This window comes from Beta vulgaris, chromosome 9, assembly GCF_026745355.1.
Source record: "Beta vulgaris subsp. vulgaris cultivar EL10 chromosome 9, EL10.2, whole genome shotgun sequence".
Taxonomy (NCBI): domain Eukaryota; kingdom Viridiplantae; phylum Streptophyta; class Magnoliopsida; order Caryophyllales; family Amaranthaceae; genus Beta; species Beta vulgaris.
In genome coordinates, this window is record NC_079210.1 from 21,296,191 (window position 1) to 21,323,058 (window position 26,868).

General features: G+C 40.2%; 1 protein-coding gene across 1 annotated transcript; it reads right to left on the minus strand.

Annotated features, from left to right (window-relative positions):
• Positions 1-21,294: 21,294 nt before the first annotated feature.
• On the minus strand, positions 21,295-22,261 carry LOC130589995 (uncharacterized). Its single transcript, XM_057391796.1, has 2 exons — positions 21,919-22,261; positions 21,295-21,848 (listed from the first exon to the last, which is right to left on the minus strand). Exons 1-2 carry the CDS (start codon positions 22,186-22,188, stop codon positions 21,621-21,623), a joined length of 498 nt encoding a protein of 165 aa, XP_057247779.1. The 5' UTR covers positions 22,189-22,261; the 3' UTR covers positions 21,295-21,620.
• Between the last annotated feature and the right edge of the window lie 4,607 nt (positions 22,262-26,868).

Here is a 26,868-nt window from a genome sequence, read left to right on the forward strand (position 1 = left end):
AATCTGGAAATAGTTCGTTGGTCCATGAGCGAGTGAAAACACAAAAAATAGCAAGAAGAGAAGAAAACACAAACCTTCAAGTAAGGTAAGCACATGAAGATCTCTATAAGGCTTGGTGCATGCATTGAAGCTCTCCACAAAGTTTGTTTTGTTATGGTCAGAACAAACTTTTGTGTCAAACACATGCTTGCTCCATTGTTTAATGGTTGAATCCAAATACTGCACTGCATCTATATCATAGGCTTGTATTTCCTTCATAGCCTTGCTAAAAACATACTTATTGTATGCATTTGTTGCTGTCCAAAAGAGTTTGTGGAATGTTGTGCCACTATAACCAGCATTCTTGCAATTCATGTATAGATGTTGGCAACAAACTCTCCTTGCTGCACTAGCAAAGACTGAATGCAAAGAGGCCTCAACACCCTAATCAAGGAAACCAGTGTGTTAGCAAATCAGTGATAATGTTATCATTGAAATATGTACAAAATCAACAGAGAAAAAAAACTCACCCTTATTATGTCGCTGATGAAGGTCCAATCATCTCTTGTACAACCTTCTTGCTGAAACAAAATATTTTTTGAAGAAGTAGGTCTAACATTCAATGCTCTCAGTGTCCATAATTCCATAAGCAATAAAGAAGATCTCATTAATTTCCATCAATCCTTAAGACTGACAGCAGAATACGCTTGTAATATCCACTTAGGTGGCACCCATAAATGCCTATAATAGGACTACACCCTCTCAGAAAGCCCATGAACTGTGCAGCAATAGAGAAGAAACAAGCCACAAACTTAGGGGCAACAATTATAGTGTTGCAGTCCAAGTCACAAGGGCATGGTCTCTTTGATGAACTCTGCTACCTTAGCAACAGTCCATAAAACTCCCCAAACCCCCCATATGTAAACACTTGGACATCACTTTCACCTTGTACAACAACCTTGTTTTGACCCTCACCTTAAACTTCTCCAAAGCTAATTTCTGCTGCCTCTCAACTCGTACATCAAGGTCTACAAATATGTGGTCAGCAAGGTGTTTGCAGAGTCATAGAAAGCTCACCATAGGATTCTCCTCTAATCTCCCACATGCCTTATGCTCCCCTTTAATGTCTTCATTGCCCAACTGATTTTATCAGCAATCACAGAGGCATGTATCCTCCAACTGCATCCATCCATAGAATAAGATGTAGTGAACCTCTTTGTGTCAGCCTTCTGTACTGTTATTACAAACCCCTCTTGGATGCAATAATCCCTGAGCAATTCCAGAAAAATTGCTTTGATTGAAAAAATCAACCACTCTTCTAACTTGATAGACCCAAAGGTGGAATCAACCCAAACCTTCCCATTTTGGTACACTTTATCCAAGGTAGAACTACTATCAAGGCGGTCTTTAAATGTATTATCAAGGCAACAATCCTCAACTTCAATTTCATCCTCCTCAACTACAAACTCACTCATCAAAAGATCATCATCATTAGTCTCACCCTCACCTGACTCACAGTAGGTCCCATCAAATGAGTCATCATCACGCTCCAAATCACCAGACTCCTCATCCACTGTCACTGGAACCTTCTTCTTCCTAGGTGCTTAGGTCCCAAATTTATTTGTTGTGCTCTTAGGCACCCTAAACTCCTCAAGTGTGGTCCTAGGTGCTTTTTTTTTTGTTTTTAAGCAAGTGGGAATGTGATGTTCAGGACCTACAGGTGTAGGTTGTGTGTGTTGCTTAGGCATTCGAGGTGCTTGTGGAGGTTCCTCTATGTGAGATAGGGCTTTTTGTATGGTTTCTTGTTTTGGGTTTCCTAACTAGGGTGGTTTGAACCCTTTTCTTTTTATGGTATGTGACTGAGGTGGTGGTGTTGGGTCTCTAGGAGGTGAAGGAGGTGGTGTTTGTTATGGTAGAGGTGAATGAGGTGGTGGTGGTTTATGAGTTGTGGGTGGTGAATGAGGTGGTTTATATTGTACATTTGAATGAAAAGAACCAAAATTCAAAATTTTCAACATACATAAGCATAGTACATTTGAATGAAAGGAATAAAAATTTGAAATTTTGCTATGATTAACTAAAGAAATACTTCCATAAAAAACTTAACAAACAAACCCTACAATGCAGAAAACCCTAAACAAAAAAATTCCAAAAGCAACAATCATCAACAGCACAAACAAAGGGATAAAGAACTTACCGTAGCCTTCAAAATTTTAAACTTCAAACCAAGTTTCACAACTCAGCAGATCTGCGTTATTTCCCTCCTCATGAAGACCCAAGAAGAAATTTTGCTTCTGGAATGAACCTCTCACAATTTCGCACAAACCAGTGTATAGATTTCGCAAAATGGGTTAGAGATTTTAGGTTTCCATGGATGCCTAAGCTCTAGTAAAACAGAGGGTTAGAGAAGTTTAGAATGAATGGGCGTGGTTTTTTTTGGTTAACTGGTAATACTCCAACCCCCAACATAACCATAATGGCACCCAAAATTAATGGCAAACTTGTAATAAAACACTAACGACAAGTTAATGTCTGTTAACAAAAAGGGCAATAGATGCTATTGTACGGTTTGTGAGGGATATATGGTGAATTCGGAAAGTTGAAAGGTATATGGTCCAAAAAAAATCTATCAGCGGTATATGGTTAAAAAACCGTAATAATTCAACTCACTTTATCGAGTACTAATGACATTATTTATAGAGTATGACTATATTCATATCTAACCTCTAGCTGTTAAAATCTAATACCTACCAGCTGTCGCGGTAGCAAATCAGGTTGTCTTCCATATCCCTCAAAGCAAGTCAGCAACCACGAGCTAAGATTGAAAATACTGTTTTACATGCTTACATTGAAAATACTGAGATTATTTGTATATACCATGTACATGAGCTTACACTGTAGCGCATCCATCTAAACCACTTCAATTTTAGGCTCTACTAGTTCTGTGCAATTTGGATGGTAATTTGACTTCTGCTGTTTCCTCTAAGAAGAAGCATGTGCTCCTTGACAAGCCTACTGCCTTAGTCATCTCAACGCCATCCAATATACCCTTACTATACCGCACTCAACTTTCAACCCCCCCCCCCACCCAAAAAAAGCTCAATCCTATCGTTAGAGGCCATTAATTCAGACATAGGTAAATTCATCTACAATGATTAAATTCGAATACTCGTGCCATAGATTACTCACAACATAATAGGCTCATTTACTTGGATAATTCAAATTTTTGAATGCTTAGTCTTAATATTTCATAATTTATAGCTATAAACTACATTGCTTCTAATTTAAGAACCAAACTGAAACTACACAGGGGTGTTCAGTAGACCCGATATGTTTGATTTAAGAACCAAACTGAAACTACACATGGGTGTTTAGTAGACCCGATATGTTTGAACATCATTTGTCTGTCTACCCGAGAAAAGACAATAAATATACAATTTTGTTTTTATAGGTCGGGTAGCTGAACATGTTTGACTTAGCATTTGTGCCTAGAAAAGCAATCAAGGGTCAAGCCTTAGCTGATTCCATTGTAGAGCTTACTCGACCTACGATGGAATTCGTCCAAGATCCAGCAGAGGGAAAGTGGCATTGGACCCTTATGGTGGATGGATCGTCCACTGCCAACGGCTACGGGGCTGGGATAATCTTTAAATCATTAGAAGGAGACAAGTTTTAGTATGCGATCAGATTTCAGTTCTAGGCTTCAAACAATGAAGCATAGTATGAGGCACTGCTAGCCGACATTAAAATGTGCAAAGCGGCAGGAGCCCTGGAAATTGAGGCAAAGATGGATTCCCTGCTGGTGGTTAGTCAAGTAAATGGCGACTTTGAATGCAAAGAGGCGTCCATGAGTAAATACATGAAGCTGATTTAAGAGGAAATGAAGCGATTTGTACTCCACCAGGTTCCAAGGTCGGAAAATCATCAACCCGATGCTCTCTCAAGATTAGCTAGTTCGGCCGAAGGGGATGTGCCGCGAACTGTGTTTTGGGAAGTAAAGCCGGCAAAGAGTATTAATCAAGAACAAGTTTTGCTCCTCATCTGAGGAAGTGTTTGGATGGACCCCATCATTGAATATAAGAAAACAGGACGCCTGCCCACCGATCCCTTGAAAGCCAAGTATGTAAAGGCAAGGGACAAGTGGTTGAGCTCTGAGATGAAACCTTGTACAAAAAGGCATTTAATCGGCCACTCCTCAAATGCATCACTAGGGAGGACGGGTTAGATGTCTTGAAAGAACTACATGAAGGAGCTTGTGCCTCTCACATTGGGGGAAGAGCATTAGGAGAGAAGGCCTTAAGGACGGGGTATTATTGGCCCACCTTAAAGGAGGACGCCCTGCTCTATGCGAAGAAATGTGATAGCTATCATAGGCCTGTCAATATACATCAAAAGCCGTCCAACTATTTAACTCCAGTTCTTTTTCCTCTTCCCTTCGCCAAATGGGAAATGGATATCTTGGGGCCGTATCCTGTAGCAGCCGGCTAGAAGAAATTTGTGATAGTAGCAATAGACTACTTCACTAAATGGGTCGAGGCTGAAGCTATGAGAGGAATTATCACTAATGATGTAAAGGGGTTCATCTGAAAAAACATCATTACAAGGTTTGGGATGCCTCAGTCTATTGTCTTTGGCAATGGACCTCAGTTTAAGACGCCTAAGCTCCGAGAATGGCTGGCCAACCAGGATATTAAAGCTCACTTTGCTCTCGTTGCTCATCCTCAGTAAAATGGGTAGGTAGACGCTTTCAACAAAATTCTCTCAAGTGGCATAAAAAAGAAGCTAGACAATGCCAAGGGATTATGGTTAGAAGAGTTACAGCTGGTTCTTTGGTCAATCAGAACGACGACCAAGAACTCAACTGGGGAAACTCCATTTATGCTCGTCTACGGCTCAGAGGTCGTCCTACCCACTGTAATTGAAGAACCAACTCTGCGAGTCATTCTTTATTTAGAGGACGCCAACTGGGCTGCTCTTCGCACAGCTATGGATCAGGTTCCTGAAGTCAGGGGCAATGCTCTACTAAGAATGCAGTTGTATAAGCTACGAATGGCTCGAGAGTTTAGCAAAAGAGTGGCTAATTGAAGGAGGGAGACCTTGTCCTGAGGAAAATGGAAGCGGTCGGTCGGGCCAAAGAAATGGGTAAGCTCACACCAAACTAGGAAGGGCCTTACAAGATGGTCCATGAAGTTCAGAATGGCACCTTTCGTGTGAAAGATATGGACGACCGTTCTGTTCCTCGGACGTGGAACTCAGACACTCTGAAAAAATACTACATCAGATGTAATTGGAAAAGTGTAAATTCCTGCTAACTAAGTGTCATAGCACATTGATGAAAAAGTAGAAATGTATACATGTACCTTGACTCCCAGCCAAGAAAAATTCATATAATACAAATCTACTTCACTACTATGACTGTCTCTTTGATTCTTATGCATGCCTTTGTTAATTGATTAAGGGCACATACCATCGGCCAAGCCGGTATTCAAAAAAGAACAACAAAACAAAAACACCTTCTATTAGGAGATCGACCAACATGTCAAAATCCTTTAAGGATAACACATGACGAAGGCCACCAATTGATTAACTTATAAAGTTAACATCTCCTAAACGAAGGCAGCTGAAATTAAGACACTTTTGTAAAAGGGTCTTACTTTCCGTGCAAAGGCCACTCCCTTTGATAACCACCTTAGTAACGGAATAAGTTATTGCGAGCTTTAACAAGGATGGACGGATTGATACAGTCCTACATTATACTCTGCATATTATACCACCATTAAGCATGATCATTCTCCTTCTCAAAGCAAAAAAATTGCAAAAATTTCTTCGTCCAAGAAGGGGGGGATACATGTTAAATATACTAATGCAAGTAACAAAACGTCCTGGTACAGAAACAAGCATATTGGTGTAAACTTTGAGTAAAGTTTTGACGAGCAACTTTTGCATTTCAGGCCGAACAATTTTTGAACTTGGTATTATTATTCCTATAATTGGATTAGATCATTCATGATGAGGATGTCGGCATCTTCGGCCAAAACAAGTTGCTTATAATTGGGAAAGTCATTTGGGTTAAATTGTTAGACTATGAACAAAATGGAAATAAGAGACAATAAGTGAAAATGGAGATTCTCTTATAAAGATCAAAAGAAGATTACAACCTAGTCTAAAAAATACTACACTAAGTACAAAAGGCCAGCTGCCAAGATTGAAAAAAGAAAAAAGCTAAGCATCTGGAGAATTATTGGTGTCATCGGCCTGAGTTTCGGGATCGGCCGCTTCCTCCTCTTCTTCATCGTCTGAGGACTCTTGGAAGATTGGAGGCTCCTCCCCAGATATGTTGGCTTTGTAAAGGCTTTCCTGACAGTTTAGGCGAGAACATATCTGGGAATGTCGTCAGCCTCGGCTAGCATTTCAAATGCCTTCACAGCCCAGGTTTTGGAGGTATCTATCACCTTAGTTAGAGCCTCCTTGGCCGACTCAAAGGTTGTCGTGACCTCTTCCTTCAACGCATGATTTTTTGCTCGAAGATAGCACTTCGCCCTCCGGAGCTTCACGACCGTCAGAAGGGCTGTGTTCCTTTCGTCCTTGAGATCTAGCTCAAGGGCAGCCCTCTCGTCCAGAAGTTCCGTCAGGCGAACCAGATTTCTTTTGTTGGCCGACTCCAACTCAGCCGAGCGCTTTTCCCAAGCGTCCCTCGACTGGTGATGCAATACCTCCTACTCGGCTATAGTAAATTGAGCCTTGTCCCCGGTAGTGGTCGCATCCCTGACGAGCTGTTTATTTTCCTTCCTGAGCACTCTCGCCTAGTCCACCGTTATTATACAGCGAGCAAAAAGCTGAAAAAGGAATATTAAAGTATGTTAGGACGATCACAAAGATAGACTAATTTACCATGTATAAAAAAGAAGACGGCAAGGGAATGAAGATTGTACCTCAGTAGCTAGTTGAGACATGTAGCCTACATGCCCAGAGGAAGCTCCTCTCAAGCCATTGATGTAGGGGTCAGGGAAGCATTGGAACAGGTCCTATTTGCGCTTCTCACATTCGATCGAGGTCATCCTCGCAAAGGCCGCCGAGGAGTCGTCGTCCGATAATGTGGCAGAACCGTCAGGAGCTGCTTCAGCTTCCCCTTTGCCCTTATCTGAAAGAGGAGACTCGTCAGTATTTCTGACGGGTATACTCACGGCCAGTTTGTTGGACGGACTCATCGGACGCCCACCAACGCGCAAAGTTCTTACAACGTTAAACTAATAAGACTCACCAGAAGATCGGGAAGCCAACCTATAGGCATGGGGCATCTATGATAAAAGCTTTGCCACCGACCCAGAGAAAGTCGATCCGTCCATAGCCGCGTCCGGCTGAGAAGCTGGCCTTTTGGTCTCTTCGGCCCCGTCCAAATGTGAAACCGCATCCGGTTGCTCAGAAGTAAGGGGGAGCGCTGAATCAACTAGGCCGGCATAGGTAAGCATGGCCCTCTCCTCGGTAGAAGGAGGAACTTCCTCGGCTAAGGGGGGAATTTCGACCTTCGGCAAAGAAGGCCGATTGGTTTTCTTCTTTTGGCCGTGAAGCCTTTGGATTTTTGGAGGGAGGGGCATCTCCCGTTGCGGTCGGCCTCTTCTTCGAAGCCGCTTTCTCCGCCAACGCCTTAGACGTTGGGGCATTTTTCTAAAAGGAAAACAAGTAAATATGTAAGCGGCAAGGGAAAAAAAATTGAACTCGTCAGGAAGAATGGACTCCTTTTTAGACGAGGTCCTGTATAGAAGGGATTCCGTCCAAGAATGGTAAGACTTTAAAATAGACGGGGTTCTGTCAAAAAGGGAGGCCGTCCAGTAAAAGCGAATAAATGTTTTCGAACGATGTCCCCCCGCAGAAGGAAGTCGGCCAAGTATCTCCTGAACGTCTTCCCTTCTAAGGAAAACCAGAAGTTTGGCCGATTTCCCCTTTGGAACAGGGACCGTCTGGACATTAATACTCGTCTAGAAATTCAAGATGGTTATGTCCGGAGGAGTCTTGTGGGTTGTAGGAAGTCGGCCAAGTGTTTCATGGACATCTTCCTCTTTAAAGAAAGGATTCGTTCAGAAAAAAAAAAAAAAAAAAAAAAAAATATATATATATATATATATATATATATATATATATATATTTTATTACTAACTAAGGTATTCGTCCTCTTTTCAGAGCCGGACTTGTTGTATTCCTTCTATAGATTATCTGTGAACTTGGACATACTGACGTTTTTCTTCCAGGATTTCTTCAAGGCAACTCTAGCCAAATCTGCACGAAAAGAAAGAACATGATTCGGCACATATAGTCATTAGACAAGGGCATTTACTTGGAAAAAATACTAGTGGTATACCTCTATCCTTGCGGCGTCCAAGAAATTATCATGGTAAAACATCTCTTCAAAGGGAATCTAGTTAGACGGACCCTCAAAAGAGAAATTGTTGATACAATACTCCGATACTCTGAAGTATTCCATCATCTCTTCAGCTGAATTCTTCTCGAGCTCCAGATAGGACGTTATTGGTCCTGTATTGGTGGTCGCCCGACTACAATACCGGTATCGTCTAGCCACAGCTTAATTAGGTGCTTGGACGGACAGGAATTGTGCCTTCCAGGCATACATTAAACCAGGCTCCATCCATGGTTCTAACAACCTTAGAGACGTAGTGTACTTGGGAGAAGGAAGCTAATGAAGGACAACGCCTTTCAGCTCGCAAACGGCCAGGAAGGTCAAGATGTTTTGCCAAGAATTTGGGGCAAGCTGGTTGTGGCCGATGTTGTAGTATTGAAGAAGGCGGATTATAAAAGGATGCAAGGGAAATCGTAACCCTGCATCCAAAGCCCGCCGATAGACAGCAAAATGACCAGAAGGAGCACTAAGTATAGTATCTTCCCGGCCAGGAAGAACGAAGCGGTACCCCGGCATAGGCATAGCCGGGGAAAAGTGTCTAAGGTCTGGGCCTACTTGTCCTAGCCAACTATTGTCGACCAGGATGAACCTAGGGTCTGACAGAGGGCCTAGGCGACATCTTATTTCAGAAGATGTAGTGGACGGTTCCTTCGAGTCACAAGACGGGTTAGAGGAGACCTCCACTTCATTGGCCTCGTCCGCCGCCATATCTTGTCCGAACGGGCTGGGTTCTGAAGACCTTTCGATAAAACTTTCCTCCTAGACGATTTCCGGAGAAGTAATGCTGGCCGGGCGCTTTGGACTTCCCGTTCCCCGTCAGCAGGAATTCGGCCGGTTGATACCTCCATCTCTGAGCTGGAGGCTGGAAGGTTCACCCCTCGTCTAATGCGAGTTGTTTGCTTGACGCGCTCCAGATTACTCTGCACAAGTAAGGAATGGGTCATCTGACTTTACCGTCCATGTCCAAAATAATAAAATGCATGGCCGACCGAGATAGGCCCAACTGAAGAATGTGTCGTGGAAGAAAGGCTCTTTATTCTAGGGTCAAGACCAACCCTTGAGCGGCCGGGAATATTCGATGAAGAAGACGAATCAATTTTTCCTTAAAAAAATGTGAAAGAAAAGTGCACAATAAGATTTAACAGAAGGAATACATGTTGGAATTACTTGACGGATGGAGGAAACTTAGAAAGACCTCGGACGGATTGCAGAGATTTAACGAGAGCTTGGACGAAGGTTCTTCCTCTATCTAATGTTCAGTAAAAATAGGGTAGAGTCTCTTTCTGTAGAAATTCTCTCAAGGATGTACAAGTGATTTCAGAAACGAGAAAGGGGCATATTTATAGAGGGGTGAAAATGACCTCCACCTCCGGTAAAGTAACCGTTGCAGGCCAAAAAACTCTTGAAGTTTGACCTGTTGAGACTGGCTAAATGGCGCCCATTTCATCTTGAAAAAGATAGGGCAATTCTTGTCGGTTAACATAGAATTCCAACCGTCTCGACGCCTAAATGGTAAAAATCCTCTTATAAGGGGCAAATGTTGTAGCCTAAATATCTATGGTTATAGGCATGACACGTGGCTTCATCACAGCCTTACTAGTGGCACTCTTTTTCGCTATTGTAAAGTACATGGACCAGAAGCTCATAAGGGGTAAAGTACATTTTACTGAATAAAGAAAGGTGTACTAAGCCCTTCTTAGGGCCTAATCTGTGTCTAGGCCCAAGTAAACACAAAAAACACCTTTACAAAAGGTGATGTGTACTCTCCAATCAGTGATTGCCACGTCTCATAGCATTATTGCTTAGCCAATCAGATGCTCCCAAATTAGGGTGACATCAAGGTACAACAGTCATCTTAGACACTAAAAATAGTCCTTAAAATCAGGAAAAATGCACGTTTTTCAGAACATAGTACTGTTATTCTGCCATAAATTCTTACTCTCTCTCCTTCTCTACTTTCTCTCTCTAAAAGTTCCTTTTCTACTCCTGATACCTGACTTAAGCTTCGGAGGGGGAAATACCACCCAAACCTCCAGGGTGGGTCCCTTTTTGCAGGTCTAAAGGCGGAGCTCAGGTTCGAGATTTGAGTCCAGACATTGTTGCACAAGTCTCCTATTATTGAACCTACTGTTGGGGATAGTAGTATTTATTTACGAGTCCAACACTACGTAACAGATGTCATAAATCATTTGCAAGCATAATTCTAAGAGCGTATATTGGATAGGTCCAAATCCCCCACCCCTAAACATGGACTGAATAGTTTTTCTAAGCATTGAAACTAAGACGTTTTCATGCACGTAAATCAAGGTAATTTTAGTTTTTTGTTTTGGTTAGTTTTTATACATGCAAACTCTACTGATTTTATGTTGGGGGGTCAATTTGGCCCTCTAGGGCTCAGCTTGAGGTCAAAAGTGTAGAAAAACAACTGAAATACCTTGATTTACGTGTCGAAAAATGTCTCAACATGGGATTCAGAAAATGTAATGGTTTTCATGGATAAAGAAATTATTCAGACTAGGGTTTAGGATAGCAATTTTACCCTTCAAGGCTCAATTTGAGGTCATAATTGACAAAAAGGACCAAATAATAACTCGATTTTCGTGTTAAAAACCGTCTCAATTTACATTTTAGAAATATTCTCAATTGTGTGGCTAGAAAAACTATTTAGTTTAGAGCTTAGGGGGGAAATTCTTCCCTTAACGGCTCTATTAGAGGTCATACTTGTAAAAAAAGATCAGAAATATTCGTTTTGAGTGTCAAAAAAGTATCGTTTTGCGTGTCAAACTAATAAATGTCAAAATTAAGGATAATTTAACAAAATTTACTTAAGAGGTTACGAATTTTACGTTAACAAAAGTTTGGGGCTACCACTATGTAGGAAAACTAAAAATTGGTGCTATCATGTAAAATTTCCCAAAAAATAACCCTTAGTATTTGAATTAGAGGTGTCAATTCAGTTCAACAGTTTAGTTATGGTTATAACCAAACAGTTCAGTTGATATCAGTTGAGTTTGTATCAGTTGAAATAATTAACAGTTCAGTTCAGTTAACAAGCTTTTTCAGTTCAGTTTAATTTAGTTTTTTTCCTGTCCATTTTCAGTTCAGTTCAGTTGCAGTTTAAATCAATTTTAAACAAACAGTTAAACCAACCAACGGTTGAATCCATAGCAGTTAAAATTTGTTGCGGTTATTTTCAGTTTCGTTTCGGTTTATTTCAGTTATTGACGAAAACCACATAACTTCGACGATAATCGCATCGGTTCGGGTAGAAGTTAATCACACTCTTGTATTTGTTCAGGAAAAATTGAGCTTCATGCCGATTTTGGCTAGGTGTTTTTCAGGTCCGATTGAAAATGAATGCAACAAATAAGTGTTGTCAGCACTTCCACAATTGCCTCAAAAAAAACAGTTATACTTCATAAAAACGTGAATGAAAGTGACATCAGTAAAAGTGTACTTTATTACTAATATATATGATTTGGAATAAGACAAATTAATGTAAGTCGATATTCAAACTTTTAGTTGTATGCAAATCATATCATATTTGGTTTAAAAATGACGTCTCATATCAATATAAATTATTGTAAACTTCCTCAAAAGACGAGTTAGACGTTTTTAAAAAGTTGATTATATTAATGTCTTACTCTTAGTGTATTAGTTCAATGGATTAATATATCTATATTAGTCATTAAGCTCTATGCATTTGAAAATTGAAAGCCTATAATCGACGTAAAATAAGTTATTGATTATGGATTAGCTCAAGGTATCTATGTGAATCGATAAGTGAAATCAAGATAACAATACTCCATTTAAGTTAATCGTTAACAAGTTATATTCAATTTGAAACTCACGTATCTTAGCCAAACTAAAAGAAATTACAATTGATATTAGATTAGATGAATGTATCAACGTAAGTCGATAAAGTAATTGAAACTCAAAAGGTTTACTTAAATTGAAACATGTTGCTATTGGAATGAGTGTATCAATGTAAGTCGATAAGCTAATTCAAGATAATAACAGTATTCTACTTAAGTTAATCATCTTTAAGTTCAGTTCATTTTGGAACCGAAAGCATCTAATTCTGTTGCAACAAATGTAGAATGATGTAACTAAGTAGATTGGTTAATATAACAATACTCCATTTAAGTTAATCGTTTATACGTTAAATTCATATTGAAACTCAAAACATCTATTTAAACAGGACCCTAAGTTTATTTCAAGATAATAATAGTACTCTACGTAAGTACTTAGATTACTTATTAAGTTACAACATCGTAAGTTATAACAATTAACATGTCAAAATTATATTACCAATGCTAAAAGTAACTAAACTAAACTAAGACTTAACTTATATTATTGGCTAATACATATATATTATTGACTAAGTTTATACTCAATTAACATGTCAAAACATACATTAATACATATATTGATATACATTAAAGATTTAAACTTTAAAGTGATTAATCATTAATGAATAATGATCCATAATTAATTTATCAAATTCGGATTATAGTTTTGACTTTGAAGGTTAGACATTTGATAATCAAGATAAAATACTTTTGTTCTTCACTTCTTTGTGAGCACAAACCAGCTAACAATTAACAATCATAATTTATAAGTCCATACTCCATACTGATTAATGATTAGACTATTTATTAGAGTCATTAGACTTAGCCATTTAGTTAGTTAGTGATTTATTTAGTCTTATTGGGTCACTATATAACAACAGAAAGAGTTGAACAAGTTAGTTTAAGGTTATTAGATATTGTATTAATGTGAAACGATGACATAAATGAAGATAAGAACACTCCAATGTAGTTGATCGTTTATAAGTTACAATTATTTGAAATTTCAAATATTTAATTTAAGTGAACCATGTTGATACTCGGTTATATAATGTATCGATGTAATTATGTAAGCTTACAAGGTAACTGAAAAAGGTAAGGATCTATCAAAATGAACCTTGATTGAGCTTTATATGTTGCAAATACAAAACATATTAATAAAGCAAAACAAGTTGATAAGTGAAGTTGTTATTAACTTATTCGATTAGACGTTATATATGTGAATACATCTAAACACATAAACAAATTGAAATAATTTGTTATTGCATAAGACTAATGTATACTGATATTGGATTAGATCTATATATTGATATAAGGCGATAAGTTAATTGGTGTATATGATTTACGTTGATCGTTTATGTTAAAGATACTTTGTATTATGATATAATATGTATTCTGTTTACATTGACCCTTTATGTTAAAGCTACGTTGTACTTTGATATACTCTTTATTCTCTATTGAACATAACAATAGTCTATATAATTTGATCCTTTAAAGTCAATGAACTCATTAAGGTTATACAATTGAAATGAAACAATCTGTTATCAGATAACATCAATTCATTAATGTAAGCCAAAAGTTTAATTAAATAATTCAAAACACCATTTAATTCTCCATGTAAAATTAATTTTGTAGCAAAAGTATTTAATTTAATTCATGGTTTGCAACAACTAATAAATTGTATATACCTAGACAAGAAGTAGTAGTATAGTAGTAGTGACTTGTGATTGGCCAAATAAAAAAAACATGGATCCTCATCTACCACCGTTGATTGATTTGCTTCACCCACCTTCCATAACCATTGATTTACATAAGGAAGGATCACCACATTAGCAAAATTTGACATAACAGTTGATCATCACTCCCAAAAATCAATACCGTTGATTTGCGTCCTCCATTATTTATAAACCCTAACCTTCATCTCTCTCCATCCCGCATCCGTCCTCTCCTCACCCGCCTCCATCCTCTCTTCCTCACCCTCTTATTTCTTCACTCTTTTAGCAAAATGCACTGTCAAAATTTGTTCTTTTCATAAATTCATCTTGGCCGGTGAGATTTGATATTATGTGAAGAACATTGCTTTATCCCTCCTTCGCTCGGTAACAAACGACGAAGTGCCATAAAAGTGGCGACAAATTTGTTGTGGATGAGTCCTTTACCTGATTGTATTTGTTTATGTTTTTAGATCCAAAATTTTACTGGCCTTGATTCTTTTCCATAAAACTCGAATCTAAATTGCTAGTAATTGCTTCAATCATATTTCTCTTCATCCCTTATGTTTTTATTGTTCTTCATACCTTTTCTCATGAAAACGAATTGTAGATCTGAAATAACTGATACTAGGCTTTTTTTTTAATTCGATTTTTATTTCAATTTCAGGTATTTTTTGTTTTACTGTCATTTAAAGGATATCATTCAAGAATCTATTAGTCCAAATTTGTTGAATCCATCCAATTTTCTTTATTATGCCGCTGATATTTAGAAAATGACATTTGAGATCTCTATTTTTTTTTGGTTTACTTACCGGCAATATTTTTTTCCTTACAGGCAATATTTAGAAAATGGAATAACCAATTGATGATGAGTTGCAAGTCGCGGATCAAGGGAGACGATCTACAAGAGTAGCATAGTTATAAAATGTAATTATAATTTTTCCAGTGTTAACAGATCTGGAGGTTGGAACGAGTATAATTATTTTGTAATTGTGGTGGTGCAAATAAATTAGTATTCACCTACATGCTTATTACTTTGTAATTTATAAAGTTTTTGTTTTTTGTATGGTTAGATTAGTTTTGTAAAATATGAATATTGGAGAATGATAAATAAAATGGCAATTTGGTCCTAATTATCTCTATTTATTGATATGATTTTCAATATAGTAATTTTAGTTGCAGTATTAGTATGTGATACAGTATTCGTATGTGTCCTAACTTTGTTTTACCAATGAGATTTGTTGATGTAAATCTACTTATTTCATCAACATATAGAAATGTAGAAATATATTTTCACAAGAAGCAGCAAATCTGTGGGTGACGAATACAATGCTCAATTTTCTTTCTAGACATAGAAAATTTGTATTGGGTATTAATTTTGACAAGTTATGTATATATAACAAAAGATAAAATTAAAATTTTCAGTTTTATATAGTTATAATGTCATAAATCCATATACTAATAAATTGTCATGATAAATCTTCATGTAAGAGTATATCATAAAGTTGAGTAAAATATAAATTGACTTTAGAGTATAAAGCAGTGAACTTGACATAGCTGAAAATTATTAAGAAATTAAGTTATATGTCATAAATTCAAGTACTAATAAAAAAATTATCATGATAAAATTTGTATGTGAATTGAAGTACTATCATGGATTTGGATAATATGTGAATTCAGTTTGGGTACAGTTAAAAATCACTTTGAAACAATTTCAGTTTAAATTGGTTTCAGTTCAGTTCAGTTCAGTTTCAGTTTGAATTAGTTCAGTTAATTCAGTTACATATTCAGTTCAGTTCAGTTGATCGATCAACTTTTCAGTTTTTCACTATTATTTTCAGTTACAGTTTATTTCAGTTCAGTTGTAGTTCAGTTGCAGTTTTTCATTTACAGTTTATTTAGTTTCAGTTCATCATTTTTCAGTATATTTTAGTTACAGTTACTCTCAGTTCACTTTAATTCAGTTCAAATTTCAGTTGTTTCAGTTCAACCAGCAGTTTATCAACCAAACTGACAACTCTAATTTGAATCATGGATAATGGACACTAATGAATCACAAAATACTGGTTTGCAAGTTGATTTACAATGTTATTTCATGGGCTAGTTGACAGGGATGTCACGGATCATTTGCAAGGATAAAACTAAGAGCGTATATTGGATAGGTCCACTATGAATATGCCTTGAGAAATTTATAATGTCATAAGCATATTTTATTAAGCAATCAGAGACTATTCTTCACTACCTGAGTAACTCATTTTTCATTAATCGTTGGATTAGTATGCTTTCACTTAATCAAACGTCGCACAGTAAAAAGGAGACAACAAAATCAATGTTCGAGTTGATGTAGATCGTATAGGTCTCTCAAAGAGTTAAAACTGTGAAATTGCATGGTTGTACTCTCATGGATTAGAAAGTGATCATTTGTGTTAATAGTTTGACTTGTGAGTTTGAGAAATAATTTGAACATAATAAGGATGAGAAGAGAGTTTTACTCACTAGTGGAAAAAAACGGAAGGGCTGCGGTCAAAACAGTCCTAAGGGTTGCGTTTTTGGCCAGCAACCATTTCCGTAGCAACCATTCACTAAAAGTGAAGGGGTGCGTTTTTAAACCGCAGCCCTTCACAACGAAGGGCAACGGTTGAGGCCCGAAACCGCAGCCCTTCCAATATGGAAGGGCTGCGATTTTGGGCCTCAAACGCAGCCTTCCTTTGTACAAAGGGCTGCAGTTTTGACCATAATCACAGCCCTTTTGACCCAAAAAAATATTTTTTTTTTTTGCATTTTTTACTCCTAAATATATCTACTTCATGTTGATATGGTTTATTAAGATTAGTATCAAGTCCGATGTCATTGCTGCCAACTATCATCCCAGAAAAACAAAATCAAACAAGTGATTCCAATTATGCATTAAATATCTATGCAGAACAATCCAAAACTAAAAAGATTGATCCATGATATAATTGTAAAGCTTATGCTAAACAGAAAAGAACTTGAAGTTACATGTGAACTAAAAAAAAATCGATAACAAATTACAACAATGAAAAATCAAAGAATAAATTAAAACCTTAAACCCTAAAAAACGAAAAAAAAAATAAATGACATCGCATCTAAACTAAAAAACAAAATGATATTAAATCATAAACTAAAAAACAAAAAAGTTTAATGAAATTAGATCTGGAACTAAAAACCGAAACCCTAAATAGAAAAATGACAAATCCATTTTCGCTAATGAAAGTAAATCTAACCGAGATCGAGCGAGGAAAATAGAGAGAAGAAAATAGAGAGAAGGAAAAAAAAAACAAACGGAAATGAAAAAAAAGGTAACGAAAATGAACAAAAATGAAAAAAATGAACGAAAATGAAAAAAAAAAAATGATCGAAAATGAACAAAAATGAAAAAAAAAACGAACGAAAATGAAAAAAAAAGGAACGAAAAAGAAAAAAAATGATCGTAAATGAACAAAAATAAAAAATGCGAACGGAAATGAAAAAAAAAGGAACGATAAGGAAAAAATAATGAACAAAAATGAACAAAGAAATGAACGAAAATGAACAAAAATGAAAAAAAACGAACGAAATACAAAAGAGAAAATTTATAGATATGAAATTACATTAACATTAATCAAAACAAAGATCAAGAAATTATAGATCTGAAAAACGAAAAATCATCACTTCTTGATGTCGTTGCTTAAGCGGAGTTCGACGTCGACAAAAAGATGGCTGGAGTTCGACCGACAGAACAAAGGACAAACGACGAGGGACAGCGCGGCGCGGCAAGGACGAACGACGAACCAATATTTGTTGTTGTGGAAGGAATATTCAATGCCGACGGAGGGTGAGAGAGAACGAATATTTGTTGTTGTAGAAGGAGGGAAGAGGAAGGAGGGTGAGAGAGAAGGGAGAAGGAAGGACGTGAGAGAGGAGAGAGAATGAGGGAGAGGAGAAGGATGTGACAAAGGAGAGAGAATGAGGGATAGGAGAAGGACGTGAGAGAGGAGAAAGAATGAGGGAGAGGATAGCGAATGAGCCCGCTTAATATGTTAAGCCCGCGATTAATTCTTTTCCAAATTGTTTTTAAAAAAAGCCCATAAAGGGCTGCATTTTTTAAAAAACGCAGCCCTTTATTACTTATAAGGCTGCGGTTTTTTAAAAACCGCAGCCCTTCACTAAAAGGGCTGCGGTTTTTGCATTGACCGCAACCCTCCGTAAGTGAAAGGCTGCGGTTTTTGGGTTAAACGCAACCCTTCACTAAGAAGGGCTGCGTTTTTCAAAAAACGCAGCCCTTGCAGCGCAGTCCTTCCGTTTTTTTTCCACTAGTGACTTTAGGTTTAAATAGAGACATGAATGAGACAAAATAATTGATGGCACACTTGTTTTAAAGGACAAGTGGAAGATTGTTGGAGCATGTCCTCTAAATAACGTGCATATTTTTGTTAGGCAGTTTTAAATTCGATTACGATTAAATAGTCTAAATAAGTAATCGATATGTTTAGTTGGAATTTACTATGATTGGCGAGTTATTATTTAAAATGGACTTGCGACTTCGTTTGAACTAACTTATTATTTATAATTATTGGCTTTAACTATTATATTTTCAGTTATTATATTAGCTTTAGATTGCATATCTAGTTCAAATATAGACTTGACTCCAATCTAACCAGACTCTAGTTTACCCAAATGCCACATGAACTTTATAGACATACAAAGAAAACCTATCCAAGGACAACAAACCATAAAATGAACTTATTTAAAGTTATTCGCCTACCACTGGTTCTAGATTATTGAATAATCTCTTTGCAACCTCTACTGACCAGCCTCTCTAATAACTTTTTCATCACAATTATGTACTTCCTCAATTTTTGAATATTTACAATGATTCTCATTTTAAGAAGTTATCTATTACTTGCACCTTTGACATTTTTAGTTATATATTTGAAGAAGTTGTTTATTTGCAACTCAAAATCAGTCAAATCAGGAACATCCACTGCTTGAACAATAGGAGTCCTTCGAAAAAACTATAGTCCATCCCGTCGTTCACCAGCTGCAAGCAAATTCCCCGAAGATCGGCCCTGTATAGCACACAAAGAATTAGTGAATCAAACATAACATTTATCTTCATCAATAATCGATCAACTGAGGAACGGAGACTAAATTGCAATTAAGTTATAGGACAAATAAAACATTTTCAAGAACAAGTCCAAGAGTGAGAGTGACACAACCAATCATAATGGCCACAGAACGTTTCCCATCCGGTTACGTAACAGGCCAAGGGCGTGTTTGGCAAAACTAGCGTTCTAGTAGCTGTTAGCGGTTGTAGTAGTTGTAGTTGGTGGGGGTAGCTGCTAGCTGTTAACTAGTAGCTGTCAGCGATCAGCGTTTATATTAGTTGTTTAATTAGAAGTGTTTGACAAAAGTAGCTGTTGAAATTGTTAAAGACAATAAATGACATTATTCGAATATGAAATGAACTACTTCATCCATTTCTTTTTAGATGTTACACTTCTAAAATCACGGACTCCTAGACAATTTTTGGAGAGGAGAGAGATAGAGAAAGAAAACAAAAGGGCTCCATGTGATATGAGAGAGATAGAGAGAAATTATTACCCAAAATGAAAGTGTAACATCTAATTTGAAACTTCTTAAAATACAAAGTGTAACATCTAATTTGGAACGGAGGAAGTACAACTATTTCATATGTTCATTCAATAGTTAAATTCAAAATTTATTTTTTCAAAGAAGTTACACAAAAAGGAGTATACGACTTTTTAGCTGCTCAAAGAAATGTAACATCTAATTTGAAACTTTTTAGCCCCTCCTTCTTCCTGGGAAAGCGCCATGACGTACCTTCTGGAGAGGCCTCGGCCTGGTCTATCTCTGAAGCCTGCAGGGAGGCGTCCTCGAGGAACGTCCTCCCCTCGGCAGAGACTTTCCAGTCATCGACTATCACCTCTCAGCACTCCCGAGCCTTGGTAATAGCCTCCTCAGTATTCTGTTGAGCCTTCTCCGCCCGCTGGTTGGCCTTCTTGTAGACGTTGATGGCCTTCGGCCGCCTCTTGCTCGCAGACTCCCTCTGAGCTGTGGCGACCTCGAAAGTATGTTCGAGCTCCGCTACCTTCTCTTTAAAAGCCTTGTTAGCCTTTCCCATGGCCTACTGAGCCTCCGAGAGCCGCATCTCGGCCAGGCGCTGCTGACTAACGAGAGTTGTCCTTTCGTTCCACGACATCTCTCCCGATGAAGTCCCGCGGCTACCCCTGGCTTAGACCTTCGAGCCAGGGCTAGCACCTAGATCGACAACTGACACAAAAAGAGAAAGTTAGCGTCATTAAAAAAACAAAACTACTCAAAGCAAGGAAAAGAGAACAATCCTACCTCGGTCAGGGTCGCCTTAACGACCTCGATCTCCTGCCCATGACGGGTCAGACACGCCTTCCCATCCACCTCATTCATGAGGTGTTCTGAAACCTTATCAAGCCTCGCTGCCATTTCGGCCCTCGAGAGGGCTGAGAAGGGTATCTTGGTGGTCTCTTCAGGCCACTGTCTCTTCTTCGAGACCTTGGCAACTGCGGCACTCGAGGCACCAGCCGCCGGTGGGTCCTTGACCTTAACCTCCTTTGGCTCAGGCTTTGGAGCCAAGGTAGTAAGGAGAAATTCCCCCCCCCCCCTCGTTGAGAGATCAGCCTCTAGCTACGATCGAAGCCCCCGTTGCGGCCTTCGAGGCAGAAGATGAGCTAGAGCTGGATTTGGCCAGTTGGCGGCGCTTGGCCGGTCGAAGGGCTTCAGCGGTGATCAAAGGTTGAGACATCGTCGGTCGAGGTTATGAAAGAAGGGACGATGAAGGTTATGCTAAAGAGAGATAGAGCGAGAAGAGGAAAAATGATATTATGAGTTTTGCGGGGTTTCTGTCCGTACTTATAAGCAAGTAAGACTACAGTTCCCCAGTAAGGCATTAATGCCAATCCTACACTGGGCTCCACGTGTCAAATCCCAGAAGAGCGCATCACGCGCGACGCGCCCGCATGAGCTATGACCCATAAAGGGGGTGCCAAAGCTCCTCGAAGGGACTCTAGATCTCGAGCATACCGCATATCGAGAGACTGGACGTAAAAGAACAAATCAAGAGAAGATGGGCCAAAAGAATCTATTTCATTCAAGTAAAAAGGTTACATCCTAAAAGCCACTCAAGGCTTAGGTAAATACAGCCAAAAGGAGCAAAAGAGCAATTAGCAAAAAGGTGGAGGATCCACTAATTACAAAATCTAAGCAGAGTTGCTCAAGGTATCGGTACCTGAGGTCTCAGTGACTTCCTCTTCATCATCATCACTCTTAGAAGAAGTATGGGTGCTCGAGTTTTGTCGCTCCCCCGAATCCTCCTCATGGACCGCTTCTCCGCTGCGCCTTGACAGTAGAGGGCACTCCCTTAATCAGCGGAATGTCCTATCTCAAAAGGTCCCCGATGTCCATGCTATCGTCCACCTTGAGTTCGGCATTAACCACCACATTATATTCTGCTTCAACCCTCTCCCAATCAGCCGAAGGGTGTATCTTCCTCAAGGCCTCTCGAAGCTTGGTTACGGTCTCTCGAGTAGCGACCTCAGCCGCTTCCAACCCCATGTCATTAGCAAACATCCTGCCCGCCTCAGACTTTTTCCACTCCTCGATTATGAGCTTTTAGGTACGCGTAACGCTGTCCCGTTGGCTCACAATGTCCTGGAGTTTCTTCTCCAGGGTGGCCTTCTCTTCGGCCCATAGCTTCCTCTCCGCCTCGAAGTCCTTCTTGAGCTGCTCGATCTCCAGACCCTTTTCAATGGCTAGCTCAGTTTGAGGTTTCAACCCATCTCGAAGCTTGCGGAAGCCCGCGGTGTGACGGTGGCTCATCACAACCATCCGAATCGAATGCTGAAAGAAGAAGAAGAAACGTTAGTGTCAGATCGCATATAAAATCAGCAAATTAAAAATGTTAACTTACATCAATCCAGGAAGAATGAAGCTGTTCGACTTCCTCTTCCTCGAAAAGTTCACGTATGGTTTTTATGTCAGGCCTCGAGATGAAGCGTTTCACCACCGAGTCGTTAAAAGAGCGGCGTTCTCGACAGTGGTCTTCTCGGTGAAACCTGGTTGTCAGGCTCCGGGTCAGAAGTCTTCCTCTTCTTATGAGCTGGAGAGTCATCCCCTTGAGAGGGAAAGGTCTACCCTGCCTCTTGCTACTCAACAGGCTTCCCCTTCGATGTAGGAGCATCCTCCTTAGCAACTTCTTTCTTCTCACCCGTCCCTCGAGGGTTGACGATGGCAGAAGCGGTAGGAGGGCGGGTCTTAGGCCTTTTCAAAGGATCCTGCAAAGAGAGAGTTAGCAAAGGAAGTATAGCAAAGCCCAATGAAGCAAGAATAAGCAAAAGGCTACCTTTGGGGGTCGACGCACCCGCATATCTCCCTTCGACACCTTTTGTCGAAGCTGCTCTTGTGCTCTTCGATTTGCGATCAGTCGCTTCTGCATCTCGTCGTTGGGTTCTTGACGGGCTATGACTGCAAAACAACAAAGGCAAAGTGAGAATTATATTTTGAAACAATGGCGGTCGAATGCATAAATCTCACAAAATCCCTACCCTAGGGATAGGCAGGGCTCAATCCTATCGCTGATAGGAAGTGCTCATTGCTCAGGTCGTCCGCACTAAGATTACAGTACTGAGGGACTTGCTTTCGGTCACCCCTCTCAATGACAGTGACGTACTGGCAATAAATGGCTACCCTAGCCTCGTCCTCTGTCATTCGAGGTTCTAATCTATTAAGCCCCAAGTTCGGGCCCTTGAGCAAGGGAACACCCGGAAAATCCCACTGCTCGGCCCGGTACACGTACATAAACTCGATGCGGAAGAACTACTGATTCGAGGGCATGACGCCCACGATCTTGTAGGGGTGACGGACCTGGAAGCTCCACCAACCTTCTCCATTCGAGGTGGCAGACATAATGACGAGCTTCACCATATTTAGCCAAAGCGTCAAGGAGGGTTTTACACCCATCATGTTGCAGATAGCCAAGAAGCCTACCATCGAGCCTACGCTATTGGGCATAAGTTGGCATAGAGCCAGGCCATACGAGGAAAGCACCTCGACTATGAAGTGGTCCAACAGAAACCTTAGTCCCAGCTCGAGATAAGCCTTGTAAAGGGCTATGCTGCCCGTCGGAGAGGTGCAAACTGTCTTTGTGGGTTCCGGTATGTATAAGGCATAAGGGTGCTTAATCCAGTAGGAGCTTTCGAGGAATCGAAGATTCTCCATCAGAAAGTCCATGAAAGGCCCTCGAAGATGGAAGTGAGCTATTCCTCGAGGCAGAGTCACAACCTCCTCATCCCTGCCGCTCGTGCTCGCGGTAAGAGAGTTGCCCTCACTGCTCCCCTCCATCACTCGAACAACCTGGCTATCAAGAAAATCATCTAAGTAACTCCTAATGGTCCGGGGTCGAGCAATGGTGACAAAGTGCGGGGGGTTATTTAACTCCTCCCCCTCCATCAGAAACTATAGAAACACCGTCACTCGAGTACGGTAGGGCATCGAAGACATGAGAGGGATCAGGGCATTCGAAGGCCTCAGACACCATGGGAACTCCGCCTACTAATATCCCATCGAACAAAGGTTCAAGCAAGGGAGAAGGGGTCCCCGAGCTAGATGAGGAACCCCTAGTATCCTTTAACAGGGGGTTCCATCCAAAAAGGCCCATTAGAAAGTCAAACAAATAAGTGAAAGAACAACATCGTACCTTGGTTAGAGGGCCCTCGAGATTCTCCCCTGACTCAAAGCGTGGCAATCGACCTTCAGGACTCTCGAGATCGTATGAAGAGAAGAGCAAGGTCTAAAGAGATTTAGAGCACACAATGAGACAAAAATAAAGTACTTACCTCTCCTTATATAGATTGCGTGAAAAGGATGGCTGGCATCCGACGGGCTCAGGAACTCCGCAAGAGTGTAAAATATTGGGCCTCGCGGCAGGCCCAATATCACCAGCTTCCCGGACCAGTCTCCACAGACTCCTCGAGTTTGACTGAATTCAGCTGAGCCCAGAGACGGGGGGCGACAACACCACCCAGAAACTCGCTCCCCGCCGGATATCTAACTCCTCCGATCACCATGACCACCCGTGTCAAACCACCGGGTCAATTGTGCTCGGACAGAAATCAAAGACCTACACTTAGGCACTTCACCCAGATCAAGTGAAGGATATCTCGGTCATCACCGTCACCAAGGTCGACGCCCGTCAAGCGCTACGGTGTCGTGCCCTCTCGAGTTGCCTGGGGCTTATTGGCCCCTGGGCAGCCTCGAGCGAGGTCCATAACCTTTTCGAGTTGCTTGGGGCTCATTGGCCCCTAGGCAGCCTCGAGCAAGGTCCATCGCCTCTTCGAGTTGCTTGGGGCTCATTAGCCCCTCGGCAGCCTCGAGCGAGGTCCATCGCCTCTTCGACTTGCTTGGGGCTCATTGGCCCCTAGGCAGCCTCGAGCAAGGTCCATCGCCTCTTCGAGTTGCTTGGGGCTCATTGGCCCCTCGGCAGCCTCGAGCGAGGTCCATCGCCTCTTCGACTTGCTTGGGGCTCATTAGCCCCTCGGCAGCCTCGAGCGAGGTCCATCACTTCTTCGAGTTGCTTGGGGCTCATTGGCCCCTGGGCAGCCTCGAGCGAGGTCCATCGCCTCTTCGAGTTGCTTAGGGCTCATTGGCCCCTAGGCAGCCTTGAGCAAGGTCCATCGCCTCTTCGAGTTGCTTGGGGCTCATTGGCCCTTGCGCAGGCTCGAGCAAGGTCCATCACCTCTTCGAGTTGCTTGGGGCTCATTGGCCCTTGTGTAGGCTCGAGCGAGGTCCATCACCTCTTCGAGTTGCTTGGGGGTCATTGGCCTTTGGGCAGCCTCGAGCGAGGTCCATCACTTCTTCGAGTTGCTTGGGGCTGATTGGCCCTTGGGCAGCCTCGAGTGAGGTCCATCATCTCTTCGAGTTGCTTGGGGCTCATTTGTAACACCCCCGCCGACCCGAACCCTTTTTCCATTCGAATAAACTCGGGTTTTCGGGGGAAAACGGATCCACGAGGGTTCGATCCGACGGGGAGGTGTTACCGCCGCAATTATCTCCTTGGAAACAATTGCAAGGCTAAGTTACAACACACCAACTCAAATTCATTAATCAAAACAACTAAGTAAATTGTTTATTAGACATCACTAATTAATTAAAAGTTTCAGAGTTCCAGCGAAAGCTAATCATAGGCTAAGTGGATGACAACTCTAAGTGATCTCCCTTTTGTTCCCCCGATCGATCACCCACCTGCACAAATACATTGAAAAGAGACAAGAGAGACAAGCTCCCAAAATCAGATAAACTGAGTAATTCCAACTCCATCCCGTAAAATACTTAAGTTGAAAATACTTTGTAAAATAGTATACTAATAGTTTTGGAAGTCATAACACATGTACACATATATATACACTGAATAATCATTTCATTAATTCAATTATCTCAATTATTCAAGGAGAGGAAAGAGAACGCCAGTAAGCCGGGAAACCCCCTGTAACCACTTACTTCAACATAGTAGGCCGGGGAAAACCCCCTGTAACCACCTACTTGTAGGCCGGGGAAACCCCCTGTAACCACCTACGAAAAATCATATATTGGCCATAACAGAGTCCCTAGTGTGCACACCCCTTCTACTTGGATCACATCAAGATAGAAGGAAGACAGTAACAGAATAATCAGCATAGTAACCAGAGAACCTGTAGGGGCCGCTGAACCACTCATACAGGGCAACCTGTTCATCATTTCCCTCCGATATTTCACTTTACGTGATTAACATCTTTTAATTCACGTCATCACATAATTCACATATACATTTACGTCATCTTATTCAATTACGTCATCTTATTCAATTATGTCATCTTGTTCAAACCAGTGTGAGCATATTCAATCCATCATAATCTCAATTCGTTCATAGAGATTTCAATAACTTATTTCATATTTCCAATCACTTGAGTTCATTTATCGTCTCAGTTCATAATCATTTTGTTATCACAATTTCTTATCAATTCCAACTTCCATAAAGTTCAAAGTTAATAACGATAATAATATTCATGAATAAAGTGATAATAATAACAATAATAATAATCATATAAATTAATAACAATAAATATAATTAATAATCATATCATTATTAAATAACATTAACCGATTTTAGTAACGTTATAGAATCCTCATTGTCATATCGTACATCGTCCATCGTCGTTATTCATAAATCATAATCAGAATCCAGAGTCGTTGTCCACTTGTTATTCGAATCCATAATTATAGTCCATGATTATAAATTTTATAAGCACGTAATACTCACGTAACCAATTCATTTTACACTAGCGGGATCTATGTTTAGATGGACATGAGATTACCTCGTGACGCGTGCCCAAAGCTAAGTTCACGAACGTGTTAGCGCTCTTGATCGTCCTTGTCTACGAAATCGGAGTCTACAATATTAACGAGATTTAAGTTAGTTCCTAAATAACCCCTTTTTTATAAAATAAACAATTTAAATAATTCAAATAACTTTAAAGAAATTCTTAATGAACTTAAGAGAGTTTATAAAGTTTTAGTTTTTAAAATAAAGGTAAAATAACAAAAATCATTTAAAAGGGAAAGGGGTCCTTTTTACTGACTCAAAGAATCAGTTTTGTAAAACCAAGAGAAGAAAATAAAAAGGAACGAAGGAGAGGGGAAAGACAGGGGAGGCGACAGGGGGAAGGGAAGGAGGGAAGTTTGTGGGTGGTTTTGGCCGGCGATTTCCGGCGGAGTTCAGGCGAGGGAAAACAGGCGGGGTCGAGGGGGCTGTGCGACAGAATGTCGCGACAGAGGGGCGAGGGTCGCGAATGGGCTTGGCTGGGCGCGGAAGTGGGGCGGTTTTTGT